The sequence below is a fragment of the Pezoporus flaviventris genome, unplaced genomic scaffold (assembly GCF_033815535.1).
Source record: "Pezoporus flaviventris isolate CSIRO_AGI_PZ_B2104156 unplaced genomic scaffold, CSIRO_AGI_Pfla_v1 ptg000013l, whole genome shotgun sequence".
NCBI classification, from domain to species: domain Eukaryota; kingdom Metazoa; phylum Chordata; class Aves; order Psittaciformes; family Psittacidae; genus Pezoporus; species Pezoporus flaviventris.
The window spans coordinates 13097073-13120983 of record NW_026892561.1 but is presented as its reverse complement, the minus strand read 5'-3'; the positions used below and the strand labels follow the sequence as shown (position 1 = coordinate 13120983).

Here is a 23911-nt window from a genome sequence, read left to right as displayed (position 1 = left end):
GCAAGAGAAAGTTTCAAAAAGCCTCAGTGTTTTGCTTGGGTCCCATTAAGCTGCTACTTCCATGTATTGTTTTCCTGTTGCAGCTGGCAGAATATTTCTGTACACAAAGAAGTGTTTCTTCCAGCCTCCCTGTTTCCCCTGTATGGTTTTGCAACCTAAAGCTTGACATCGTAGGTGTTTTTGCTGTGGAAAGTGATAGCTGCACAAACACAGAACTGAAGTATTGCTGCAAAAATCAGACAGAAAGAGGCAGCGGAGAGAAGACAATATGCTATGACTGGGTGAGATAATGCAGAAGAGGGTTCAGGGATGGTTTGTTTACAGTGCCAGAGCATCTTCTCTTTGAAGGGAAACATTCTGTAGCAGGCAGGGGTTAGCGGGCTTTGTTCCCAGGCTCTCTGGCATCCCTCTGCCTTTCTAAGTCCCTGCTCTGCAGGTGGTTTAGAGCATCGGATCTATGTTACAGTGTGCAGTTCCTGCTGGAGTTGTAGGCTGTGTGAAGTAGCTGGGGTTGGCACTGAGAGGTGAAACAAAACAATACCTCTGATAGAAACCAGGCTGTGTGAACAAGGCTGCAAATTCCCTCCTAGGGCACTCAGGGTTATTCTTGTGCTTTTGCAGGAAACCATGTCGTGCAGAGCCTTTCATAAGCCAAGCGTGCTCACAGCTAGCTCTAACAGCTAAATTATTCAATATCGCGGATAAGCTGCCCGCATTTAGACTATTGCTGTGTTCTTGCTGATGTGGTTTCTCCAAGGTTTGTTTCCACTTGACATACTTATAAAATGTAATGGTACCTCTGTGATGAATGCTGTATGAATGCTCTAAGCTGGTTTGGTGGCCCCATATGAGATATGGGTGACCAAATGTGGCAGGAACTGTGATGTGGATCCTGTTTTTCAAGCCAGTAATGCCAGCAGTAGCTACCTTGGGAACAGTGATTTGGGGTGATACAAGTTGTTTCTGCACTGTTTTCCTGATACTTCCTTGGCACAAGGGTTTTCCAGTATAGATCCAGCCTCTTAAGTGTTACAGCCTAAACATACTAGGAAAAAAGGGGCTCAGATGACACTGGCAGCTCAATCCACTGACAGGATTGTAACACTCTGTTCTTTTGAGCTCAGCTGAACACTGCATGCTGTGATTTCTTCTATTTTTACTGCTACCTTTCAGTGTGAAGCTGTATTTTTAGTGTGTAAATAATATAAGCAGAATACCATGCACCGCTGTATGGGGCTTTTTTATATATAAAATTTGGCTTATTGTACACAGCCTTCATGTTTCCAGTTTTTGTGTGTTTGCTGCAGGGTGGAAGTTAAGCAGGTGCTACATCCTGCAGGGAACAACGTGGGATGGGGTTGGCACCCGCAGAGAGCTGGGAGGCACCATGACACTTGAATATTTGCCAGAATTCTGGGAAACATAATTAGTTAAGCAAAACTGATATTTAAGCATTCATTTTTGTTTCAGAGCCCTTCTGAATAGGGACAGTTTAAATAGGACCCAGGTTTCAAGTTGTCAGCTGCTGCTGGAAGCTAAGGCATAATTTTTAATGATTTTTTCAGCCATCAGAGTTGCGAAGGCACAAATATGATTTTTCCAAAAGACCATCAGGCACACTCTGCAGAGGAGGGGTGGGTGAGGGATGGGCAGGAGCACAGGATCTCAGGAATCTTGATTTCAGCTTCTATGGGACAGGCATCTGTCTATTGTCACTGTATTTATATTTGAGGGAGGCTGGTGCATAAAAACAAATTTATGAGAGAAGCGTTGAGCAAATAGGATCATGGAATGGTTTGGGTTGGAAGGGACCTTAAAGCTCATCCAGTTCCAATCCCCTGCCATGGACAGGGACACCTTCCACTAGACCAGGTTGCTCCAAGCCCCGTCCAACCTGGCCTTGAACACTGCCGGGGATGGGGCAGCCACAGCTTCTCTGGGCAATCTGTGCCAGGGCCTCACCACCCTCACACGGAATAATTTCTTCCTAATATCTCATCTAAATCTCACCTCTGTCAGTTTAAAGCCACCCCCCTTGTCCTGTCACTACATGTCTTTGTAAAAAGCCCCTCTCCAGGTTTCTTGTCATCCACCTTAGGCACCGGAAGCTGCTCTGAGGTCTCCCCAGAGCTTTCTGTTCCCCAGGCTGAACAAGCCCAGCTCTCTCAGCTGGAGATACAGCCACTGTTGCCAACTTAATATGATCACATCATGTATTTCAGCAGCCCCTGCTGACTGCACTGTGTACCTCTCATTAACCTGATTCTTTCTCAGAAGAAGCCAGGTCAGAAAGAGGACTCTTCCTTGCAGCTCCTTTCCCAGTGCAGTAAAGCAATCTCCAGCAATCCAGGTAATGGAAGACCAACGCGCATGCTCTGTGTCAAGACATGTGCATGAGTTGTGTGTTGGATGTTGGCCACAGTATTTGATGCATCATATAATAGTGCTTTTTTATGCAGTTCACATTTTATCCCTGAATTTTGAGACCGGCAGTGGTGAAGGTTGTACTTGTGTATCAACACCTTTGAGAGGTGTGTTTGACTCTTTCTTTTCTCAAAGGTGACAAGCAAGAGATGACAAGAGTTACTTCTTGCTTCTAACCTCCTTTTGGAAAGGCTCTAATTTGAACATGCCGGGTACCCAGTTGTTAGTGTACACATTGTTATTTGTTGGGGAGAATTTGTATCTGGGCTGGTATAATTTCTTGTCTTCAGGAAACTTCTATTTCTAAAACTACTTCTTGTGTTTTCCTTAAACTTTATATGTTAGCTTTCTTAAAACACTGAGATGTTATGGACATGTTCCTGCAAAGCACTTCATTCTGGGCAAACTACTCCCACTTCATTAGCCAGACTACTCATAGTTTGGGGGAATACAAGCACCACTTGCTTCAGCCCCAGGCTGTTAATCATCTCATTTCTACTGAACTGGTGTGCTTAGCCCACTGCTGAAGTATGACAACCTGCAGTTCCCCAACGTGGCTATTGTATGAAAAGGACCACCCAGCATCAACACTGGAAAAGCCACCGCAGGAATTCACCAGGAGCTATTCCTGTTTCAGCAGGGCATTCCTCGCTGTCTGTTACATGGGACGGTATAACCTGGCCCAGAAATTATTCTCCTGCCCTGACCCCGAAGATGAGTCCTTGAACAAAGCCTCTGTGTGATGGCAGTAGAACCTCCTTAAGAGAGAAGAAAGGGGAGGAGAAAGCGTGGCTCCCTGGCTATAGCTACTCCACCTCCCGGTTATTTCATCTTCCTTACAAGGCCAAAGCTAGCAGCTTTCCTCTGCGCCTGGGTGCCTCAAAAGCAGCAGAGCAAGCCCGGAGAATCCCGGTGGAGTGCAGTGGGATGCGAGGCTGACAGGGACGGCGAAGAAAGCACTGGTGTGAGCCCTGCAGAGCGTCAGACGGAGAAGTCTGGGGCTCTGGCTCTGCAGAGGACGAGTGTGACAGTATCCTGTGAATGCTAAACCAGGTATTCATTGATGTAGATCTTCCAGAGAAGCATGAAAGCAAACCCAAAAAGAAATCACTGAGGGGGGATGAGTGCAACGTGAGAGGTAAGTGTATTTTTCATTGGCAGAAACAAAAATAACTGGTTTTATTTTGTTTGAAAATTGCTGTTGTAAGTAGATGTCTAAAACTGGGGACTGAAAAATACATTTACTAACAAGTGAATAAAACTGGTCTCACTCTGACTTCAGAGGCAGCGCTGGGTAAAAAAACTCCAATCAACAAATGAATTCAGGTGCCTCTGAAAATTCTTTTTCTCTTTAGGTATTTGCACATTAAAACTTCTTTAAAATCTGCTTTTCTGTTTGCTCTCTCTGCTATTGCCAAAGGTTTTTGAGAAATAGTATGCATGTTGCAGATGCTCCTGTGCCCTTGTTCTTGCAATAGGGCATTTCTTCAGAAAGATCCATGACCTACTGAGCTGGAAGTCTGACATCTGGTTGAGGTTACCAGAGATGGTATTTGGGATTCAGGGTTTGTTTTTTTCCCAGTTTAATTGAAACAAGCTGAGATTGTCTACATGTTCTACGAATTGTTTCCACGCTCTGACCATCCAGTCTCTCTGAAGGGTAATTCTAGGACTGCTGAATCTGAACTGGGAAAGAAGAAACACCTTGACAGTTCAAAACTGCAGCCCCTCTGTGTGTCATGCTGCCAGTGAGAGTGGCTGAAGGATGGAAGATTTTGCCCCTTGTCTGTAAGAGGCATATTTAGCAAATATGACACTACTATGTTTAGCATAACTGTAAGGTGCAATACTTGGGGTTTTGATTTACATCTTTGCAACACTAAAGGACTCACAGATTCTTCTATTCACCAGGTGAAATGAGATCAAGAGACCAGAGGATCACTACACGGCTCCTGCAGATTCTCATGTAAGGCACCAGTTCAGCCTTCCAGCAAGTGTATGTGGAGGTGCAGGCTGAGCAGCCAAAGATGGAAGTGCTACGCCGTTCCTCAGTCTTTGCTGCAGAGGTGATGGAGGTTTTTGACAGGTCTCCCACTGACAAGGAGCTCGTGTCCCAGGCCAAGGCTCTCTGCAGAGACTACATCAATTCCAGGCTAATTCGAGCAGGTGTCAGCTGGAGCAAACCTGAGTACAATGCACCAGTGCCTGGCGGTAAGCTGGCCGAGGTGTCCACCATACTGCTGCGACTGGGTAAGTGCCTGCAGGTATGGGTGGGAACTGAAACTATATGGAGCAATTCAGACCAGGCTAAGGTTTCTGGAACTGATGAGTGCCAAGAGGCTTTTCACGTTGATGATACAGAGGGTTTTCTTCTCTATTTTGGGCATTTAGATTTTGTTTCAGTCATATTCCCTAAACAGCTCATTTACTTACGTTTTATCAGTCCCTTGGAGCACAGCTCAGCGCAGTGCTTCTGCAGAGCTACTTTTTTCTGAGGACTTGGAACAACTTAAAAGCATCATGCAGTCCAATGAAGCCCAACAGCAAACTAATTTTATCTGCACAAGACTCCAGCTGTGAAACAGTTCTCACAGTAGTTGCAGGAGTCTTTCTCAGCTTGGCACTTTAACAGGTCTTGCGTTGTTTTCTCCAGATGTGACTTGTCTCTCGAGATGCAACCCAAACTTCCATCTAGTAGAGTTCTGCTACCTCTGGACTCGGTGCTTCATCAGTTGCTTGCCCAGCAGCAAGGTGTACTTGCTTAGACCATGTGTGTTGGAGATTTTGCAAAAGCCCCTTCTCAATGACAGGATGATGACAGTGTGCTTAATTTTCCTCTGCCTGCCTGAATCGTGAGCAAAACATGAGTTTTCTTGCTTCTTCTTGGAGTTGGCTGATGCTGCCTGTCATACACTGCCCAAACTTTCCAGCCCTCATCGTGGACAAGTGACTGCCAGGGTGCAGGAGGAGCAATTTGAAGGTTATGCCTGTAGGCTGCTACCTGAAGACATACTCTGGAGTTGTGCTTACAACAACAGCACCTACTAAATGCTGACAGTTGCCTGGCCTTTTGCTTTAGGTTTTAGCCTCCTGTTCTCAAGTCTAGCTGCTTGTCTTTCAGGATGCTGACACCCTCATTCTCAGAAGTTGCTTCTGACATCCCTCTTTGCCTGCAGGCTAGTACATTAGTTCACATCTGGCTTGGAAACTACCACTAACATTTGCATCTGATTTAATCTTACAGAAGTTCAAATTAGTTTGGTGAAGTAATCTTTAGCTGGGCTTAACAAACTCAGGATCAGGCTGGTCTCCCCATTTTCTCCCCTTTCTTAGTGACTTCTTTTTCATTTATTCTTGTCCACTTTTTCTCTCCTATGCTGATTTTACTTCTTTTTTTCCAATGGTTGTTTGGTCTTTGGAGGTTTTTTTGTTCTTCTGTCAATCCTACTGCCTCTTTGAACTCCATTTCTTCTCTACCTGGGTTGGGGGTTGAGATCTGTTTGCACAGATCTTCTGTGGGTGGCCAGGAACATGTTAAAGGGCAAGCAGGTGGCAGACTGCATCTGAAGGCGTCTTCTGAATGACTCTCCGGTTACTTACTTGTGTCCAGATGGAAAGATTTGGCTGACGGTCCCAAGAACTTGACGCCTTCTCTGACAAATCTGTTTGTGGTACCCATGCAACAAGAAGGGTGAGCAGTCCTCCTCGTTAGGATGAAGAGTTGTTTTCATCCTGTTTGTTCAGAAGCTCTGCCTGCCACATGGCCTGTGTCTTTCTTTTCCCCTTTGCTGCTATAACCATTACAAGTCCAAGTAGTACCCAGCCACCTGCCAGGAATGGTAGTGCTCAGCTGCTTGCTAAGCAGCGCAACAAGGCAGGCTAGTTTTTGCTCAGTGATAGTGCTGAGAAGCCCATGGAGATGATAAGCTGGAGTATTTCCTAGCCCTCTTGAGCACAAGGAGTCTGATGAACTGGCTGGTGGGTGAGCGGAGGTGCTGGGCACAGGTGATGCAGTTGCAGTCTTGGGGAGCAAGAGCCCATCAGCTCAGTGAGGATTAGCAGCTAACTAGTGCAATTGAGTCAGAGTTAGTAAAACTTAATGGTATAGCCAAAGAGATACCCCAGACCAACCTGCCATAGGTGTCAGAGGTCTGGTTTATTTGAATGTCTCTCTCCTCCGGCTAAGACCCAGACAAGTGCCCTTTTACCACTGAACTGAGCTTCTGCATGTGAAAATTGTGACTGCTGTCCTGACTATTCCTCCATAGCTCCTGGAGGAACAAGGAGAAGCACAAAAATTGCTCTGGATGTTGCAAAGTGTACAGTCAGGCACTGGAACATGGGCACCAAGGACTGCCACCAATGTAAGGTGCTGCTGGAGAGGACCTGTGGCTGCCTGGGCAGGCAGCCTCCCTCAACTTGGGACTGCTTTCCAAGTGCTTTTCTTCAGTCAATGCTCTTGCCTGCCCTGTGCATTGCTTCAGGGCAGGGCCTGCTTTAACAACACATGTGCCTCCAACCAAAACCTGATCTCATCTGTGGCCTCCAGGCACTGCTTGTTAAAAACTGTAACGGTGGCAAGCTACCAAGTGCTGATCCCACCCTCCCATGCCTCCATCTCCACTAACCACAGGCAGTGCTATCCCTATTTCCCTACATTTACCAGGAAGCCTGTATGCTCCTTGCAAAAGAAAACAGCTGTTGAGTAATGCAACTAAGGTTTTCCTGTATCAGGGCTGAACATATGTTGGCAGGGTTTCCTCTTGCCATCAGATTGTGTGAGACAATCCCACATTCATAAAGGGCCTGGAGAGCTCGTCTGTGGTATTCAGTAGAGCTGGTCTTTGCCTATGCTGTGCTGGGTGCCAGCTAAATGACTTAAGGATCAATAGCTACTGACTCTGTAACAAGCTCCTGATTGAGGTGGCATCTTCCTTTTTAGTTCCCACAAAAATGATATTTTCAGGAGGATCAATCTGCCATCTGACTGGGGCAAGTCATCTGGGTTTTGCAGTAGGATGTAAGGCTGTTGTGCCAGATTTCCTCTTCCCTGGGTGCCCTACAGCACCCTTGTGCAGAAGGACATGGAGTGTCCTTCTAAATCCAGATAGGACTCTCCATTTGAAAAGGGCCTTGGTCCCATGCAATGTATGCGTTGTGTCGTGCTCCTATGGCAGCTGTGCAACCCTCATTAAATATCTGTGAACACCAATAGACAAATCCATTGGAATGGATTTTTTTTTAATATACATATAATGAGCTTTATTAATTCTACTGCTGAAAAACAGTTTGTTTTGCCACAGAGGATAAGTTTCACTGCTGTTGCCCGTGCTCCATAGCTCAAACCTGTGGGAGGAGGTTCTCTGCTTGTCCTTGGTATTTCCATCTTCATCTTCAAGCCAGCCTAACACCTCCAAACATTTCCCAGCTGGAGGAAAAACAACCTGGAAGTGAAAGCGTGTGTCTCTGTGTGTCAGCAGCCTTGTTGCTGAGGAGTGAGCCAGGCAAAAGAACATCTCTTTAACCATTTGGAGGAGAGAAAGACAAGATCGTCACTCAAGTGCCTGTGTGAGAGGAAAACAGCTGAGCTGATAGCCTCTGTACAATTATCGTCATGCAGCTCTGGGTGGATCTTTGACTTTCATCAGCCTCCAGCATTTTTGAGTCACTCTCATCTTGATGCTTTTTGTACAAGTCTGATGGGGTGTTGAGAAAGGGTGTATCTCTCAAAAGCTTACATAGATGTACATGCCTCCTTTCCACTTCCAAAGAAAAATGAGATGGCTTTGCTTATCTGAGGCCTGTCTCCTGCACTGGAGGAAAGACAGGCAGCAGGGAAACATCATTTATAATTGGGGATTACTGCAGCTACACCACCTGTATAGGGCTATTGCCTGTCCCCCAAGCACAGGGGATGTTAGGAGAGCAGGCTGCAGGTAGCAGGGGTTGCATTTAAATGACCCTGCTGCCTGCTTAAACTAAGGTGAATCTGGGGTTAAGTCTCTTTGGCTGAAGGGATACGTGAGGTGGCCCCAGCTGTAATTCCTACGTGGTGAAAGCAGGACTTGGTGTTCCGCATGTTGACTCCTGACCATTTGTTTCCAGGGGATGAGCTGGAATACATTCGCCCCAACGTCTACCGGAATATCGCCCGCCAACTGAACATCTCCCTGCACTCGGAGACAGTGGTGACAGATGCCTTCCTGGCAGTGGCAGCACAGATTTTCACCGCAGGTACTGTGCCCTGACAGATACGCAGACAGGGCTGGGTGGAAGGGAACAGGATGGAGCCACCTCTCTCAGAGAAGGCATATTTCTGGGATAGCCTGCAAGGTGGGGCCTGAGAGGGCAGTTTGGCAATGTGCCCTGCTTTAATGATTTAATGACAGCTCCGCTATGCTCTGTTGTTCTGGCAGGGAAATGCCCTGTTTTATTATATCCTCCTGGCAGGTTCTCTCTCATTCTAGAAGGCATCTCCTGCCCTTCCTTGTTAGGAGGTGGTGTTACCTTCTTGCACAGGGAGGCCACTCATTCCAACCTCCTTTGCTCATCATTGGCAACAGGAGAAGATTCATTACATGGGAGTCTCCCTTGTTCCAGCTCACACTGCTGATGCTAGGAGCCAGAACCAACTCATCACAAGGGAGTTCCTCTCTTTCTGGCTTCCTTTCCCACAGCAATAGCCAGAACTGCAATGAGCCTGCTGCTTCCAGTTGCTGCTTCTGCTTTCTGACACTCAGAGGGTCCTGGCCCTCAAGGGCAGCTGTTCCAGATGAGCATGTGCTTTGTCCTTCTCGCTGTTTAGGTGTGAATGTTCCTCTGCTTCTGTTTGACTGGTGTCAGAGATGATTGTCAAAAGCAAGGATACATTCTGTGCTGTGTTCTTGCAACAGAGCCTCAGTCTGCCACGAAAACAGTCGCTGCCTGTCATTGGGATGCAGTCGGTGGGAACCACGGGAAGAGAAACATTTTACATGGAGATTTATGTCATGCAAGTCCTGACATGGTTTGTAGGCTTTCTGCAATGTCTTGTTGTGCTGTCTGTGGAAGGGACAATAGATGTTAGAGACTGGAAACTAAACAAAACAAAAAACCAAAGAGAGCTACTTGCCACAGGATAGTACTGTGAAAGGACTGGATCCAGTGACATTGACATGGTAAGCGTCAATGTAATTCTTGTACTTTGGGAGTAGGATAGAAGTCCAGGTTTTTGTTGTGCTTTCAGATAGGCTTCCTCACTCAAACCCTTTTTACTTTCACAATTGGCTATGCTTATCTAGGAGGACGAACTGTATGGGAACCACTGACAGCCTGGAGAAGCCCTGTGCTGGCACCCTGGCCTTCAGACCTAAAGTGTGTTGTGGTGGAAAGCACAGATCCTCTCCTGAATCACAACAGATGACAAAATAGATCTCTGAGAGGGACTGCTCAAGCAGGGCTCCTGGCAGGTTGAGCAGGGCAGATGTCCTCCCTGGATGAGCAAAATTGACGCTGTGTCATAGGAAATGTATGGAATTGAATTCTGTGGCTAGCACTGCAGCCCTCGGCATTCTTTCAGATCATGCGTGGAATGCAGATTGCCTTTGCAGTGGGCTGGCTTGGGAGGCTCTGTGGGCCTGGAAAGCAAGAGCTGGGCAAGTATGTCAGGAATGTCTGAGTGTGGCTGTGTTCAAAGTGCGGGTGCCCTGTCTTGTCACTTAGAGCTGAGCTTCACTTGTGTCAAGGCTTGCAGAAAAATGAAGGTCAAGTTTGCAGGCTCAGGTATTTGCATTGCAGGTAAGCAGGTTATCTTCTTGGATGACTATAGCTGACTACAGGACTGGCCCACCTCCAAAGCTGAAGTGACAGGGAATTAAGCCAGAAAGGTGGATGGCTGTGGGTGGAGCAGGCTGCATGCTGCTGTGCTGCAAAAACCTGATGCTGGGGAGAAGGTCCTGCTGGCTCCTGGGATTCCTGCTCTCACCAATGTATACTGACACATTCATTGAGAGCTGCATTTTTCTGTGTGTGTTCTTAGAATCATAGAATCATTTAGATTAGAAAAGACCTTTAAGATCATCGAGTCCAACAGTTAACCCAGCACTACCAAATTCACCACTAAACCATGTCCCTAGGTACCACATCTATAAGTCTTTTAAATACTCCCAGGAATGATGACCCAACCACCTCCATGGACAGTCTGTTCTACTGCTTGACAACACTTCCAGTGAAGAAATCTTGCCTAATATCCACTCTAAACCTCCCCTGGCACAACTTGTCCTCTTGTCCTACTGCATTTTATGTGGGAGAAGAGACTGACACCCACCTCACTACAACCTCTAGAACATAGTTCTAGACAGCAATAAGGTCTGCTCTGAGCCTCCTTGCCCAGGCTAAACACCCCCATTTCCCTTACCCGCTCCTCATAAGAGCTGTTCTCTAGAAGAAGTTGTTCTTCAACTTAGCTCAGGAGTCAAGTGCAAAGCGTGGATGGTTTAAAAAGGTTTTCTTGAATATAAAGCTACAAATTGTAACTCTTGATTCTAAAGTTGGGGGTTTCAGAACAGTAAGAACAGGATCTGGACTCAGCCCTTTGAAGCTGGAGATGATAGAGACACTGGGAACATGGTAGAAGCCCAGGCTCAAGCTCTGTTGCCAGTGCTGCCCTTTGTCTGAGGACACCGTGCTGCTTAAATGGCTGGCAGTTGGCTGCCTGCACAGGGGGTGGATTCAAATCTTCCCAGTGCTCTGTATGCTCCTCTTTTTCTTCTTTCCCACCTCTGCCTCAGAGCAACTAACAGGATAACCTGTGAGTGTGAGGCTGGGGTTGTGTACTTATCAATCCGCTATTGTAATTTTTCTTGCTAGAAAGCTGATGAGCTGCAGAGGGGAAGGAGTTCACTGATTTTTAACATTCCTGGATCCCAACTGCATTCTCAGGACTCAGCGTTTAATGCTAAATCCAGCAAATCAGAGCTGGCTGTGGCAGCCAGACATTCATTCCTGGTTTTTTCATAGTTCAGAGCAAAGAGGCTCTTATTGAGCAGAGGAAACCAGAGGCTCAAGTGCAGTCTGAGTTTTCATGCCAATTACCAATGGCTTAAAGCATCTCCAGTCTGGTTTTCACTGTCCAGTTTATTAAGAAAATAGCTTCAGTCTGATACTGCAGTGCCCAGACAGTCTGGGGAGCCCCATTAGTTACTCACATTGCCTTTCCAGCAAGGGGGGGGAGGGTTTGACTCTATCTTGCTGAAGAGCTTTTCTCCTTAATCCTTTACATGGCCTTCTTCCACACTCTGGCCTGGTTTTGAGTCTTCACAATGTAGCACTGGCTGTGCTTGCTTCCGGTCCAAAGTCTGCACCTCTTGACTAAGCACAAGTCCTAGATGGATTGGGGACATCTGGCATCCTTTCTGGTCCCAATGCGTGGGCACATTGTGCCATATTCAACTTTAGAGGAGTGTCTATTCCAGTTATCTCAGGTTTGGCTTTTTTCTGATGTAGCTTGAATCCCAGTTACATTAACATCTGAGAATACAGGCAGAAAGTGTGCATTTCACAGAGCATGGTAAGGCTTAAGCTGTATTTTGCTTCCCTGTTAGTTATTGAGGGTGATGAGAGTCCAGTGTTTGGAGACTGGTACTGCAGAAGCCAGACCTGCTTTGGATGCTGAAGGATCTGCAGCAGCATCACCGCTGGGACAATACCACTGGTTCTGGTGCGTGGTCCAAAGCTGCTCTGCAGCCAGCAGGAGACTTTCCACTGACTTTAACAGGCTTTGGATTGGGGCCTGGCTGAGCTGGCATTTACATTAGCTGTTTAAATAAATCCCAGAAGGAAGGGGTCACTTTGTGGAAAAACAGAAGTAGAAAAGGGAGATGCATTTTCCCTTCCTAAAGGAAAGAGGTTCTTCTGGTTAGTAAGAGCTGCCAGGTATGTGGGCTCTTGCAAAGCTTGTATTGGTTGCTCGTCACTTTTTAATCATGAGTGCTTGGGCTCAAGTGAACCCTGTACAACAGTGATGGTTCTTAGGAGAAAATACTTACCCCTACAGCAGCAAATGCTGCTAGAAATGCATCCCATGGCTTCCTTATCGCTTAGGCCTTCTGAGCTGAGCTTCCTGCCTTGTGCACATCCCTCTGGGCTTCTTTCTGTCCACCAGAGGAGAGTATATTGTGTTGGCTGTATTCTCCCAGTGGCTGAAATGTAGCCCTTGATCATGTTTCTCTTAGGTCTGATTTGCAAGTTAGGCTTTGATGCTGTGTGGAGCAGGGGGAAGTTTAATTGAGTAACCTTGGATAGTGTGGTGCTCTGAACACTTGTGTCTCATGGCTTCCTCAGCTCTCCCCTGGGGCAGACAAGCTCATATGCAGCAGGAACGCTTTCAAGAGCAGTCTTCTGCTAATTCATTTTTCCCCTGGGCTCGCCAGTGTTTACATACCTCCAGCTCCATGACTGGCCTTGGGTCTGCAACTTGTATTTCCTATTTTTTAAAATGCCTTCTAAGCAACTTTTCACTTTTTCCATATCCTTTTGTTCCACCTTTGTGAGCAGATCCCTCAGAACTTTCTATGTTTTTATTGTTCCTTTCTGCGCCAGCTTTCCATTCCCTCTTTTTGTTAGCTCCTGTGCATGCTAGCCCAAACAATGGGAAGCTGCGAGTAGATTGTCTTGCTGGGTGATGAGTGCTCATTTCACCCAATGTGGATGGCAGCCAGACCTTTGAGGAATTCTGAGCAAAACAATGTGTCTTCTCTGCTCATGTGCACTGGGCAGATGCAATTCCAGGTTATGCCAGGGTATGCATGAACCTAGGGTCCCCCTGACCCTGGCCTGGTCATCACATTGAGCAGAGGCACTGCCTTAGTAGTAGATTGGGCTCCTCTACCCTGCCAAGGGAGTTCTTGAGAGAGAAAAGTTAATGGAGCTGGAAAAGTGCAGATGGGGGCTGCTGTAGCTGTGCCCCTGCCCTGCCTGGGGCTGGGTGGCTGCTGCAGCCCTCCTGGGGCAGAGGAACCAGGCACAGGCATGGCCTAGCTTTGGTCTAGAGCAGCTGTTAGAGGTGTCTGCTCTTCCCTTGCTTGAGGGCTCTCCTACAACTTCTTGTGTGAACAGGAGCATAAGTTGTGCCTTCCTGCCTCAGGTGAGGAGCCCAGCCAGAGGCTGTTTCCATCTTCTGCCTCCAGCAGTGGCAATAGGGGTCTCCATGCCAAGGAATCAGGAGATTTCCTCCTCTCCCACCCCTGTGGCCCAGCTCTGCCAGTAACAGGAAAAGCAGATTGACAAATTGGTTTGACCCTTATAGGAATGATCTGTAAAGAGGAGGATCATGGAAAGTGACCGCTGACCCATTCACATCTATCACTATGATGAGCATTGGCCGACAGCTTGCCCTCTTTCTGCTGTCTTTGAGAAAGGGAGAGGGGCTCTGTCAGTGTCCTGAGGAAGAGTTCACCTTGCACAAGTCCTGCAGCAAGCACCGCTATTCAGCAGCCTTGGCAGGGAAGCCAGAGCTGAAGGGCTTTCTCTCTGTCCTCCCTCAGAAGAGACTCCTGAACTGACACATCTGTAGGGCAAACTGCTTTCCTGTGTGTTAAGGAAATCATGGGTCTGTTGAGCCTTTATCTTTCATAGGTTGTGGATACACTTCTGTTGGAAAGAGAAGCTTGGGTTTAAAATAAAGCTAACCAAGACTACAGCTCTCTCTACCAGGGTGTCCTCAGCTCCCTGGCAGTCTTAGTGACTGCCATGTAAATACCTCAAAGCTAACAGGCTTGCTTCAGATACTCAAGAAAGAGCACTGTCAGTGAGAGCTTGGGTATAAGCCAGTGAACTCTTCCCTAGAATTCTGGGTAACTTTGGTTCATGTAACTCAAGATGCAAGGAGCCACGTTTCTGCAGGGATGGAGAACTGTACAAACTGACTTACACTAAGGCTAAGTATAAGCTAGCTGTGGCTCTAGTCCAGGAGACTGTGTTCAGCAAGAGGTAACCCATTACACCCTCTTTAATTGGGTGGAGATGTATTGACCTGCAACAGGACAGCCTGTTTCTTGCCAGGAGAACCCTTCTGCCTAGTATTTTCTCATGTGGTTTCATGGTCTCTTTCTGGCTCGTTCCACTGGCTGTCATGGTGACACAATGCGAGAAAGATAAACAGTGTGAATACCACATAGGCAGTGAACTTCCTGAGTGACAGCTTTGGGAAGGGACACCACAGGACCTACTAAAACCAGAATAACAGCCAATTTAGCTATATTAGTAACTTCCTCTGATCTTGGAGATAGCACTGGAGAAGGACAGAGCATTACCAGAGACACCCAGCTACTGCTGTTACTGTTGTTGCAAAGCTACAAAATAGCAATCTGTAAATTTTGGTCTTGCATCAGTGCAAAAGGGCCTTTTTGAAACGCTGGATGGGTTTTCTTCAGTCTAACAAGCCGTTGCTGTGGCTGACATTTCAATAGCTTCTCTTAGGTGTTACTGCGAGTGTCCCTTTGAGGCACTAAGTGGAAGGATTTTGGAAATGCTCATGAAATCTGTGCATGTTTTAAAGGAATGTGAGGAGCTCTGCTGTGGAGTCTGGAGTTCCAGTCCAAAGAGACAGAGCAGGGTGCCTGGGGGATCTGGGAGTGCAGTGAAGGAAAGAGAGAGACTCCTTATTTTGACTATATTTAAGGGTTTGCTTTCTCAGCTGTGCACATCCAGTTTTCTGATTGTGTGTTTAGTCCCTCCTGGTCCTTAGATGTAGTGACTGAACAAATCTTTCCTTCCTCTCACCTCTTTTCGTTCTTGTTGCAACCCAGCGAGAAGTGGTTTGTGTGGTTTTTAAATACCAAAACTTCACCTGGCTTCTGGCTACACTTGAGAGAGACCTTGGATAGATTCCATAAAGACCTAACACTGTAAAATACTTCACAGTCTACTTATTGAATACTGCTATTCCAGATAATAAAGTTAAGGGGGAATTCAACTACCTAGCAGATCCAAAGGAAATCCGTGTGCCATTGGGCTGTGGTACAGAAGGGTTATGTTTCCAGGTCACTGATAAAAGCCTGGTGAGGGAGTGCCAGCTGCAATGTTTAAGTATGGGCAGTTTATGCCCAGTGGTGTTGGCAAATTGTGAGGGAGACCCAGAGAGGGTGTCTCGTGTCCAGAACTGAGCTTGAGCACTCATCGCTAGCCTTAACAGGAAGATGACTGCTGCTGGGACAAGTTCCACGGAGCATTCACTGCTGGCAGGTCAGCCTAGCAGGAAGGCTGTTTTCTAGGAGATTAGATAACTGACTGACCCTCTGTCCCTGCACTGCCTTCAGTGGGACAGGATATGCAATGTTAATGATTATGGGCAGCATGGCCAAATTCTTGAAGCTACCTTGTTTTCAGGTGGAGACTGAGTCATATTCCTTGCATCAAGGAGAACACCAACCCCCTTGGCCCTGTACCTTTGCCTTCCTTTTCTGCTCTTGTGTTATGGAAGATGTTCTTCCTATGTCATGTGCTTTGCACGTCATATTGGAACAGTCTCCTCTGATCTAAAAAAAACAGGAACACTTTGTCTAAAGGGTGTTTAAGAGTTGTGCTGGTGGCAAATCCCCAGGTTGTTCAAACTCTTTGAATTCAATCACCTCCTGTGCATCATGTGTATGGCTGAGCCTTAATAACAATACAAACCTTGGTGGTGCACATTTTCACTGTTCTGATGGTACCTTTGGGCTGCATTCTCCAAAGGTGTGTAGCCAGTGCTGAGAGGGGGACAAACCATGTCCAGGTCAGATCATTCAATTCTGCTTCTCCAGGTGTAGCATTTTCCCTACTCCTGGTACCCTAGCATTTCTTTTCCCAGATGATGGAGAGCATGCAGAACTGTGGCTGCACCTGAACTTGGAGCTGCACACATGCAGTAGGCATGTGTAAGGAAGGAGAGCTGTTTCCTTTGATTATTCAAGTCCAAGCTATGCATGCATATCTAAATCTGAATGACCTTTCCTCTTTTCACAGGCATAACATGGGGCAAGGTGGTGTCTCTCTATGCTGTGGCAGCTGGGCTGTCAGTGGACTGTGTGCGGCACGCACAGCCAGCCATGGTTCACACTATCGTAGACTGCCTGGGGGAGTTTGTCCGCAAGACCTTGGTGACATGGCTGAAGAGGAGAGGAGGCTGGGTAAGAGATGCTGTCTGACTGAGCTTGCTCCCACACATGCAGACCAGAAAATATCCCAGCTAATGAAAGCCAGAGTATCCCCACTGCAGCTTTGAGCAGAAAAACATTGGATGAGATTCTCTTCCACAGCCACCACTGTCCTACTTACACCTCTCTTGGGCTCCATGTAGCTCTTACTGCCTTCTGGTCCTGTCCTTGACAGCATCAGCTGCTTTGGTCCTCAGCTTCCTGTGTAGCTGTGCCAGAATAATTCAATCCTAGCTCACCAAGGCCTATTCTGTTCCTGACCTGCACACCTCTGGAGCTGCCAGCCAGTCATAGCCAGAGACTGTAAAGAGGGGTCATTCTGTTGGGCAGCTCTTTTCTAGAAACTGAAAAAAATGAGGCCTGCCAACTTAGTTCCCCTTTCATCTGCTCCATGGTTCTCCAGATCAAAGCTTAGTATATTAACGTGACTTACCACCATAAGGAATTTGAAAGGGATATTGAAACTCAGTAGTTTGTGCCATTCCCTGACCTTTAGAGTGTTCCATGAATAACTTCTGAAGTAGCTCAAATTGTAGCACACTTATGCTTTGAAGGGCACTCATAACACCCATCCACAGTGGGAGGGCTCCTGGCTATGTCATAGGACTGCTCTGAGACGATGGGTAAAGCATGGTGCTGCTCTGCACTGGTTTGGATTCCATATTATATGGCTTTAAGCATCTGGTTTATTTGGTTCTCTCTCTACCCAATGGAAAATACAATGCTCTTGTGAAGGATGGTTCAGAGTAAGAGCTTTACTTTGGTGCTGTGAAATAGCCAGACACTTTTCTAGTGACCTCCCCAGGAGACTGAGCTGACTGGTTGGCTATGTAAGTGGTTAGCAGTTGGGTAATGTACAGATGTGCCAGGGTCTTTGTGCCTTTCTGGCAGGGATATAGACTCTTCTTGGAGCAATATAACCAAAAGCACTTTGTACTGCTGGCGGATGCTGCCTGGAGGTAAATACTGCCATATGCCACCACTGAGATCATGGGACATCTTGTTCCCGACATATGCACTCTTTCCAGACTGAGCCACAGTTGCAAATCCCCTCCTTCCCAAGAAGAGGGCTTATTCCCAAGCCATCAGGAAACGGTCAGGCTCCCAGCCCCACTCAGACCAGAGAGATGTCTTTTTCCAAACTGAACATTGCTTCTCTGTGCTGAGGCCCCCCCAGATGTGCCTGTACCTAACTCAGTCACCCAGTTTCTCCAGGAGTGAAGCAGCTTTTTGATAAAGGGCAATTGGAAAAGTGGCGTTGTTCTGAATTTGGATCCTTTGCGTTTGCTAAGTGTGATTGCCACCTTAAATCGTCCTTGCCCTGTCTAAAGCTATGTGACTTTGTGTTCTCAACTGAGTCAGGGAACTGCTTGATTGGGCTGAAAAGTGACCTCTAATCTGAATGTCCTGAAGTGTTTCATTTTGCATTTGCACAAATAATTGTGCTGAGGCAGGTGAAGAGGAAATCCTGGGAAAGCAACTGATTAAGTAGCACTGTTCCTGCCTTTGAAATCCCTGCCTCACTATCATTTGAGGCTTACTTTAACTGGGTACCTGTAGAGATGGTTGAAATGTATTCTCTGAAACAATTTTTCCTTTGGAAAAAAATCCAGTTTCATTAAAATTGAAATGTTGCATAGGAACACATCTCCTCCTAGTTTCCAACTATTTTTTTCCTTTGTTTTGGTAAGACATGCATGCTCTGATAAGTTAGCATCTTGTTTTAATTTTTGTATTACATTATTAGAATTCAAAACTGGGTGTTTTGATAGTTCCAAATGGATATATTTTTAAAGTTTGTTGCGTAGCAAACAAGCCACAAAACCCATCCTCAGACCAGAAGCAGTTCCTTGAAGGTGAGTAGATAAGTCCTATCCACAGATAGGTCCTTCTGCCCCTGATCCCTCTTTGTATGGCAAGCATACTTCTATTGAAGTTGCTAAACATATGCTGCTTCCTCTTGGGATCTGGCCCTAGGAAAGGGAAGCCAATCTCACTGCCCCCTATCAAGCTAAGCAACTGTAAAAGCTGCTGGGTTGGGCTGATTACAGCCTGTCTCCAGTACTCTTATCAGCAATTTTGGGCTGCAACAAGGAGTTATTTTCCCTCTAGAAATGAGTGGTTCCTTCAGTCTGGGGAAAGGCTGCTCATCCTCTTGCCATCTTGCGCTGTGCTTTCCTGAATGTTCCTCTTGATCCAGGCACTGCAGTGTGAAATTTCCCAGCCTTGTTTACAAATGTGCCAGACAAATCACTCTGTAGTGGGGATCCGTTCATCTGCTGGTTGTTAGTTTGTCTTGGTACGGAATCCTCCTTTCCCCTGTACACACAGTCCCCATCTCTTACTCATCAGCTCAGGCTCAGCCTGCCAAGAGGAGCCACTGTGCTTCGAGCTGTCCCACAAAAGCCACGGTGATAGACCTTGAAAAGGCATTTGAACTGCTTAGCAGCAGGTTCTGATACCATCTCCATAGGATGGAGAATGACCCTACCCCTCAAAGCCCAACCCAAAACAAACCTCTTAGGAGAAACAAGAAATGTTTCACCTTTTAAGGCACCATCTCTCCCTGGGGAGAGTTTGCAGTCTCAGCAGAAAAGAAAGGGGGTTTTTATTACTTTTTTTCAGCATCTGTTACATACATTAGCTGCAGAGAAGAGCATGGGACTTGAACTCGTTTGAACAATTAACAGGCAAAGATAAAACTGACATTGCAGCAGATTATCAGCGCCTCACAAGACTAAAAGGCCTGTTTTATTTTCAGTTCCAGTGGCTTATCAGGTATGCTTTATTTGGATAACAGTAGCTGAGGGAGTTGTTAAACAGCTGAGCAATTTTGTTTATCTAAGCAAGCACAATGCAAATTTGTTACGTTCTTCTGACTGCAGCTCCTCTTGATTAACCGCAGCGAGTTCATTGCCTTTAGTAGGGAGTCCACACTTTCTCGTCTGGAAGTCAACCTTCTGCAGCTATAATCAACCTAGTGCTCATAGCTGGGCTTTGTACTGGTTCACATGAGGCACTTAAAACGTTTAGAGCTTAGGTTTATTATTGTTCAGCTGCTTTAACATCTAAATACATGTTCAGGCTGGTAACTGCACATTATGACTTATCTTGACTAAAGAGACAGCTTGACACAGCTGCATTTTAAATATGACATGGTGCAGGTCCCTAAAATTGGGTAGGCTGAATAAGGTCAGACTGTTTTCAAATGCAAACAGGGTGACTTTGCTAAGCCATCACTGAAAGCTTTTAGGCAGACCCATTTTACTTCCCTCTACAATGCATTTCCTCCTGTCACCCTGTTTCTGCCCATAGTTTCATGCCTGTATTCATTCCTCCTGCAGTCTCCACTTCTCAGTTCTTTGTGGGTTCAGCATCTCCTAGTGATCCCTGAAGAGCAGCAGCGCAAGGGTGATTCAGCATGCCAGCCATTCAGACTTCTATGTGTGAAATGTGAGGAAATGTGTGGGAGGCCAGCCTCAAGACTGCTGTCAACAGACCTTTGGTCTGAAGATCATGGTGGAGTCGGTTAGTGCAGCTGTACTCACTACCAGGGCATGAGGATTTGTCCCCTCAGTCACCTTTTGTTTTCTTCTGGTTATTACCAAGGTTGGTCAGGTGAGGCTCAATGTCTTGAACACAGGCAGAAATACTGGTAAAGATTATTGTATTCAGTAGCTCTTGTGTCCTGTTCTGTAGCAGGAACATCTCAGGGTTGAGAGTGTGACTTCCCCCTGCTTGGTCAATGAGAGACCTGTGTCAGAAGGCAAACTTGGAAAACCGCTGAGCTAAGCCTGTAAAGAAAAAGCTGTTTGCCCCCTTCTGACCTGATTCTTGTTCACATTTGCCACCCAAAAGGCATTTTTGAAAACTGTCAAGTGGATGTGCTAGTAGAGCACCCTCTGTTACAGAGCTACAGTCCGTCTGTCTCCTTGTGCTAGCCTGGAGTTTAATCAAACTCAGTTATATCGCTGAAGGAACTTTGTTTCCCCCACCAGAAGATGCAATTTTCTATCTACCTCTGTCCCGTTTGCTTTACCCTCCAGATATTTTCCACCTTTTCTTTCCAATGCCAGCTGAGATCCTGTCTTCATGAATTTGCTGGATTGTTGTCATTTTTATTCATTGCAGGCCAACTTCTATTCTTGTTAATACTTGAAGCCAGCTGCCCAAGCGATCTTTAAATCTGGCCCACGTGTCTGGGAGGCATCTCTGCCAGCACACATATTTCCACAAACAAAGCTTGCATTGCTTTAGATTTAAATTGAGGGTTGGCTTGCTTGAACGAATTCCAAATAAAACATTAAGGGAAGAGAAAAAGTACAAGCAACTTGAGCTGATATTAAACAGGACAACCTCTGGGAAGCATCTTACTTTACAGAAAAGGGTGGGAATGCTGATACTGCTAAGCCCTCCTAGCTCTTTTGAAAAGGGAATAAAAGTTTCTCTTATTGAGCTATTCTAAATGGAAGATGCTTGACAATCTTGCTGTAGCATTTCTTTCCCCAGGAGTGAAGAAAGGGGATATTGAATTTTTTTGGTGCAGAATGAGGAAAATGTGTTTTGTAGAGCTCTTGAGCCCAATTTTATAACTCACAGTGGAAGGGAAGTGGAGGGAAGGAATGCCATCCAGAGGGACCTTAACACACTTGTGAGGTGGGCTGATGCCAACCTCATGAAGTTTAACCATGCCAAGTGCAAGGTCCTACACCTGGGTCGGAGCAATCTCAGGCACAGCTACAGGTTGGGCAGAGAAGAGATTCAGAGCAGCTCTGTGGAGAAGGACTTGGGGGTGTTGGTTGATGAGAAAATGAACATGAGCCGGCTGCAGTGTGCGCTCGCAGCCCAGAAAGCCAACCGTATCCTGGGCTGCATCAAAAGGAGCATGACCAGCAGGTCGAAGGAGGTGATCCTGCCCCTCTACTCTGCTCTTGTGAGACCTCACTTGGAGTATTGTGTGCAGTTCGGGTGTCCTCAACAAATAAAAGGACATGGAACTGTTGGAACAAGTGCAGAGGAGGGCCACGAGGATGATCAGGGGACTGGAGCACCTCCCGTATGAAGACAGGCTGAGAAAGTTGGGGCTGTTCAGCCTGGAGAAGAGAAGGCTGCATGGAGACCTCATAGCAGCCTTCCAGTATCTGAAGGGGGCCTATAGGGATGCTGGGGAGGGACTCTTCATTAGGGACTGTAGTGATAGGACAAGGGGTAATGGGTTAAAACTTAAACAGGGGAAGTTTAGGTTGGATATGAGGAAGAAATTCTTTCCTGTTAGGGTGGTGAGGCACTGGAATGGGTTGCCCAGGGAGGTTGTGAATGCTCCATCCCTGGCAGTGTTCAACGCCAGGTTGGACAGAGCCTTGGGTGACATGGTTTAGTGTGAGGTGTCCCTGCCCATGGCAGGGGGGTTGGAACTAGATGATCTTAAGATCCTTTCAACCCTAACTATTCTATGATTCTATGAAGTGTCAGAGCAAACATTTGTGTTGTGAACAGTGTGGCACAGTGGAGCTGCAGCAATGATGGTGAGGTGCTGTGGGTTGTGGGGCCAGGAGAATTTGCCCTGGTGGCTGAGGTGGTTCAAGGCATCTCTCTGACGATCTCTGTTCCCTCCACTATAGGCAGACATCACAAAATGCGTGGTGAACACTGACCCCAGCCTCCGCTCCCACTGGCTCGTGTCCGCTGTTTGCAGCTTTGGTCACTTCCTCAAGGCTATCTTCTTCGTCCTGCTGCCTGAGAGATGAACTCAAGTCATCAAGTGCAACCCCCCTGCCCCATCTCCTCCCCCACTCCAGAAGCAGCGGTAGTGCCAGTCTCTGAAGAGGAGGAAGAGAAGACCCGTGTCAGACAGAAGGCTTGTTCTCCTCTCCCTTCAGCTGGGAGCAAGTGATCAACCACAGTCTCCTTGTTGCACCCACAGGAGAGACTCTCACCATTAATCCTTTCAAGAGTCTTGTTTGCCTGGGGACTTGCTTGTGTGGCCTGGACATTGCCAGTCCCTGGGCATGCTGATTGCAGCTGTGTGCAGTGTGGACTGTCTGACATCGGTGTCTTATGGCTCTGTTCCATGCTTATGCTAGTGCCAGGCAGAGGGGAGGAGGAAGGGGGTATTATTTGAAATGGGTAGAGTCTCTCCTTCTCTCCATGTGATTCTCCTTTCAGTCCGCAGACTTGCCTTGCATCAGTTCTTGTTACTCTTGTGCTTAAACTCCATCTCCTTCTTTATACCCAACTCTGACTTGCTGGGCTCTGTCCCCAGCACTGCACAGTGGAGGGGAAAATGCAGCTGTGGGGTTTTATTGTGATTAAGCCCAAACATACTGTCATCAGATGCTTGTCCGTGGCATATCCTGGAAATGGGACTGCATGAGGGACAGATGCATGGGATGCAGTTTGCAGTGTGTTTCATCGACCCCTCTTGGTGTGCACGTGCCATTTCAAACAGGAGAGCAAGGGGCAATGCCTTCAAGCAATAACTTGGAATTGCATTTTGTAATGAAGAAGAATGATTTCTCCACTGGGGTTTTGTCAGAACTAAGCATGTAAGTAGGAAAGGCTGGGGAGCATGGGCAGGAATTAGGGAAGCAGTAAGTGATGTTTAAGTTGTGAAAGGGGAAAGCTGTGTCAGATGTAGCTGGTTTATGTTTCTCGATGAATGTCTTCAGGAGTACAACTTGCAGTCATTTGTGTGGCAAACAATAAAAGAAAATAGGTGGTGTTTCACTATTGCAAAGGGTATTGTATTTGTTTCCAAAGTTAAAAATTCCAAAAAAGGCCAGAGCAGTGCAGAGACAAACACTCAGGCCATGCTAAAAATATTCCAGCTTTTCCCCTGGTAGAACATGTTAACGTGTTAAAACTACAACTCGCCTGGTTCATGACAGAAATTTAACCCATGTTGTTACCATGTCAGAAACATGGTGTTTTCACTGACAATATTGAGGCCCTGCTTCTGTTTGCAAGGCAAGGCAGTGGAGACTCTTCTCTGCCAAAGCCTCACAACGAGACGCTCAGCAAGGTGCCTTGCTCCCAGGAGCATGATGTTGCAGAAAAACTCTGCTCTGGGTTAAGCACATGTTGCATTACAGGAGGTTTTGCTGTTTGTCTGGTGCTTTTTAAATCCTGATTTCCCTCCCGCAACCTGTGTTTAGAGGGGCTTCACTCCTTCGGTTCAGAAGTAACAAATGGTTTGAGAATAAAGCAAAGCCTTTACGTTTTGGTTATACCTGTGCAACAGATTTCTGCTAGCAAGTACCGTGCTGTGCTCTGACCAAAAGAACACTGGCAGAGGATATGTAGGTGGTTATACCCTT

The 23911-nt window shown here is 46.7% G+C and overlaps 1 protein-coding gene across 1 annotated transcript; it reads left to right on the top strand.

Moving 5' to 3' along the window:
• Positions 1 to 3238: 3238 nt before the first annotated feature.
• On the top strand, positions 3239 to 22717 carry BOK (BCL2 family apoptosis regulator BOK). The gene is made up of 5 exons (XM_061451728.1): positions 3239 to 3562; positions 4336 to 4674; positions 8530 to 8658; positions 16405 to 16568; positions 22217 to 22717. The coding sequence occupies exons 2-5, from the start codon at positions 4452 to 4454 to the stop codon at positions 22340 to 22342; spliced, it is 642 nt and encodes a 213-aa protein (XP_061307712.1). The 5' UTR covers positions 3239 to 3562; positions 4336 to 4451; the 3' UTR covers positions 22343 to 22717.
• The last annotated feature ends 1194 nt before the right edge of the window (positions 22718 to 23911 follow it).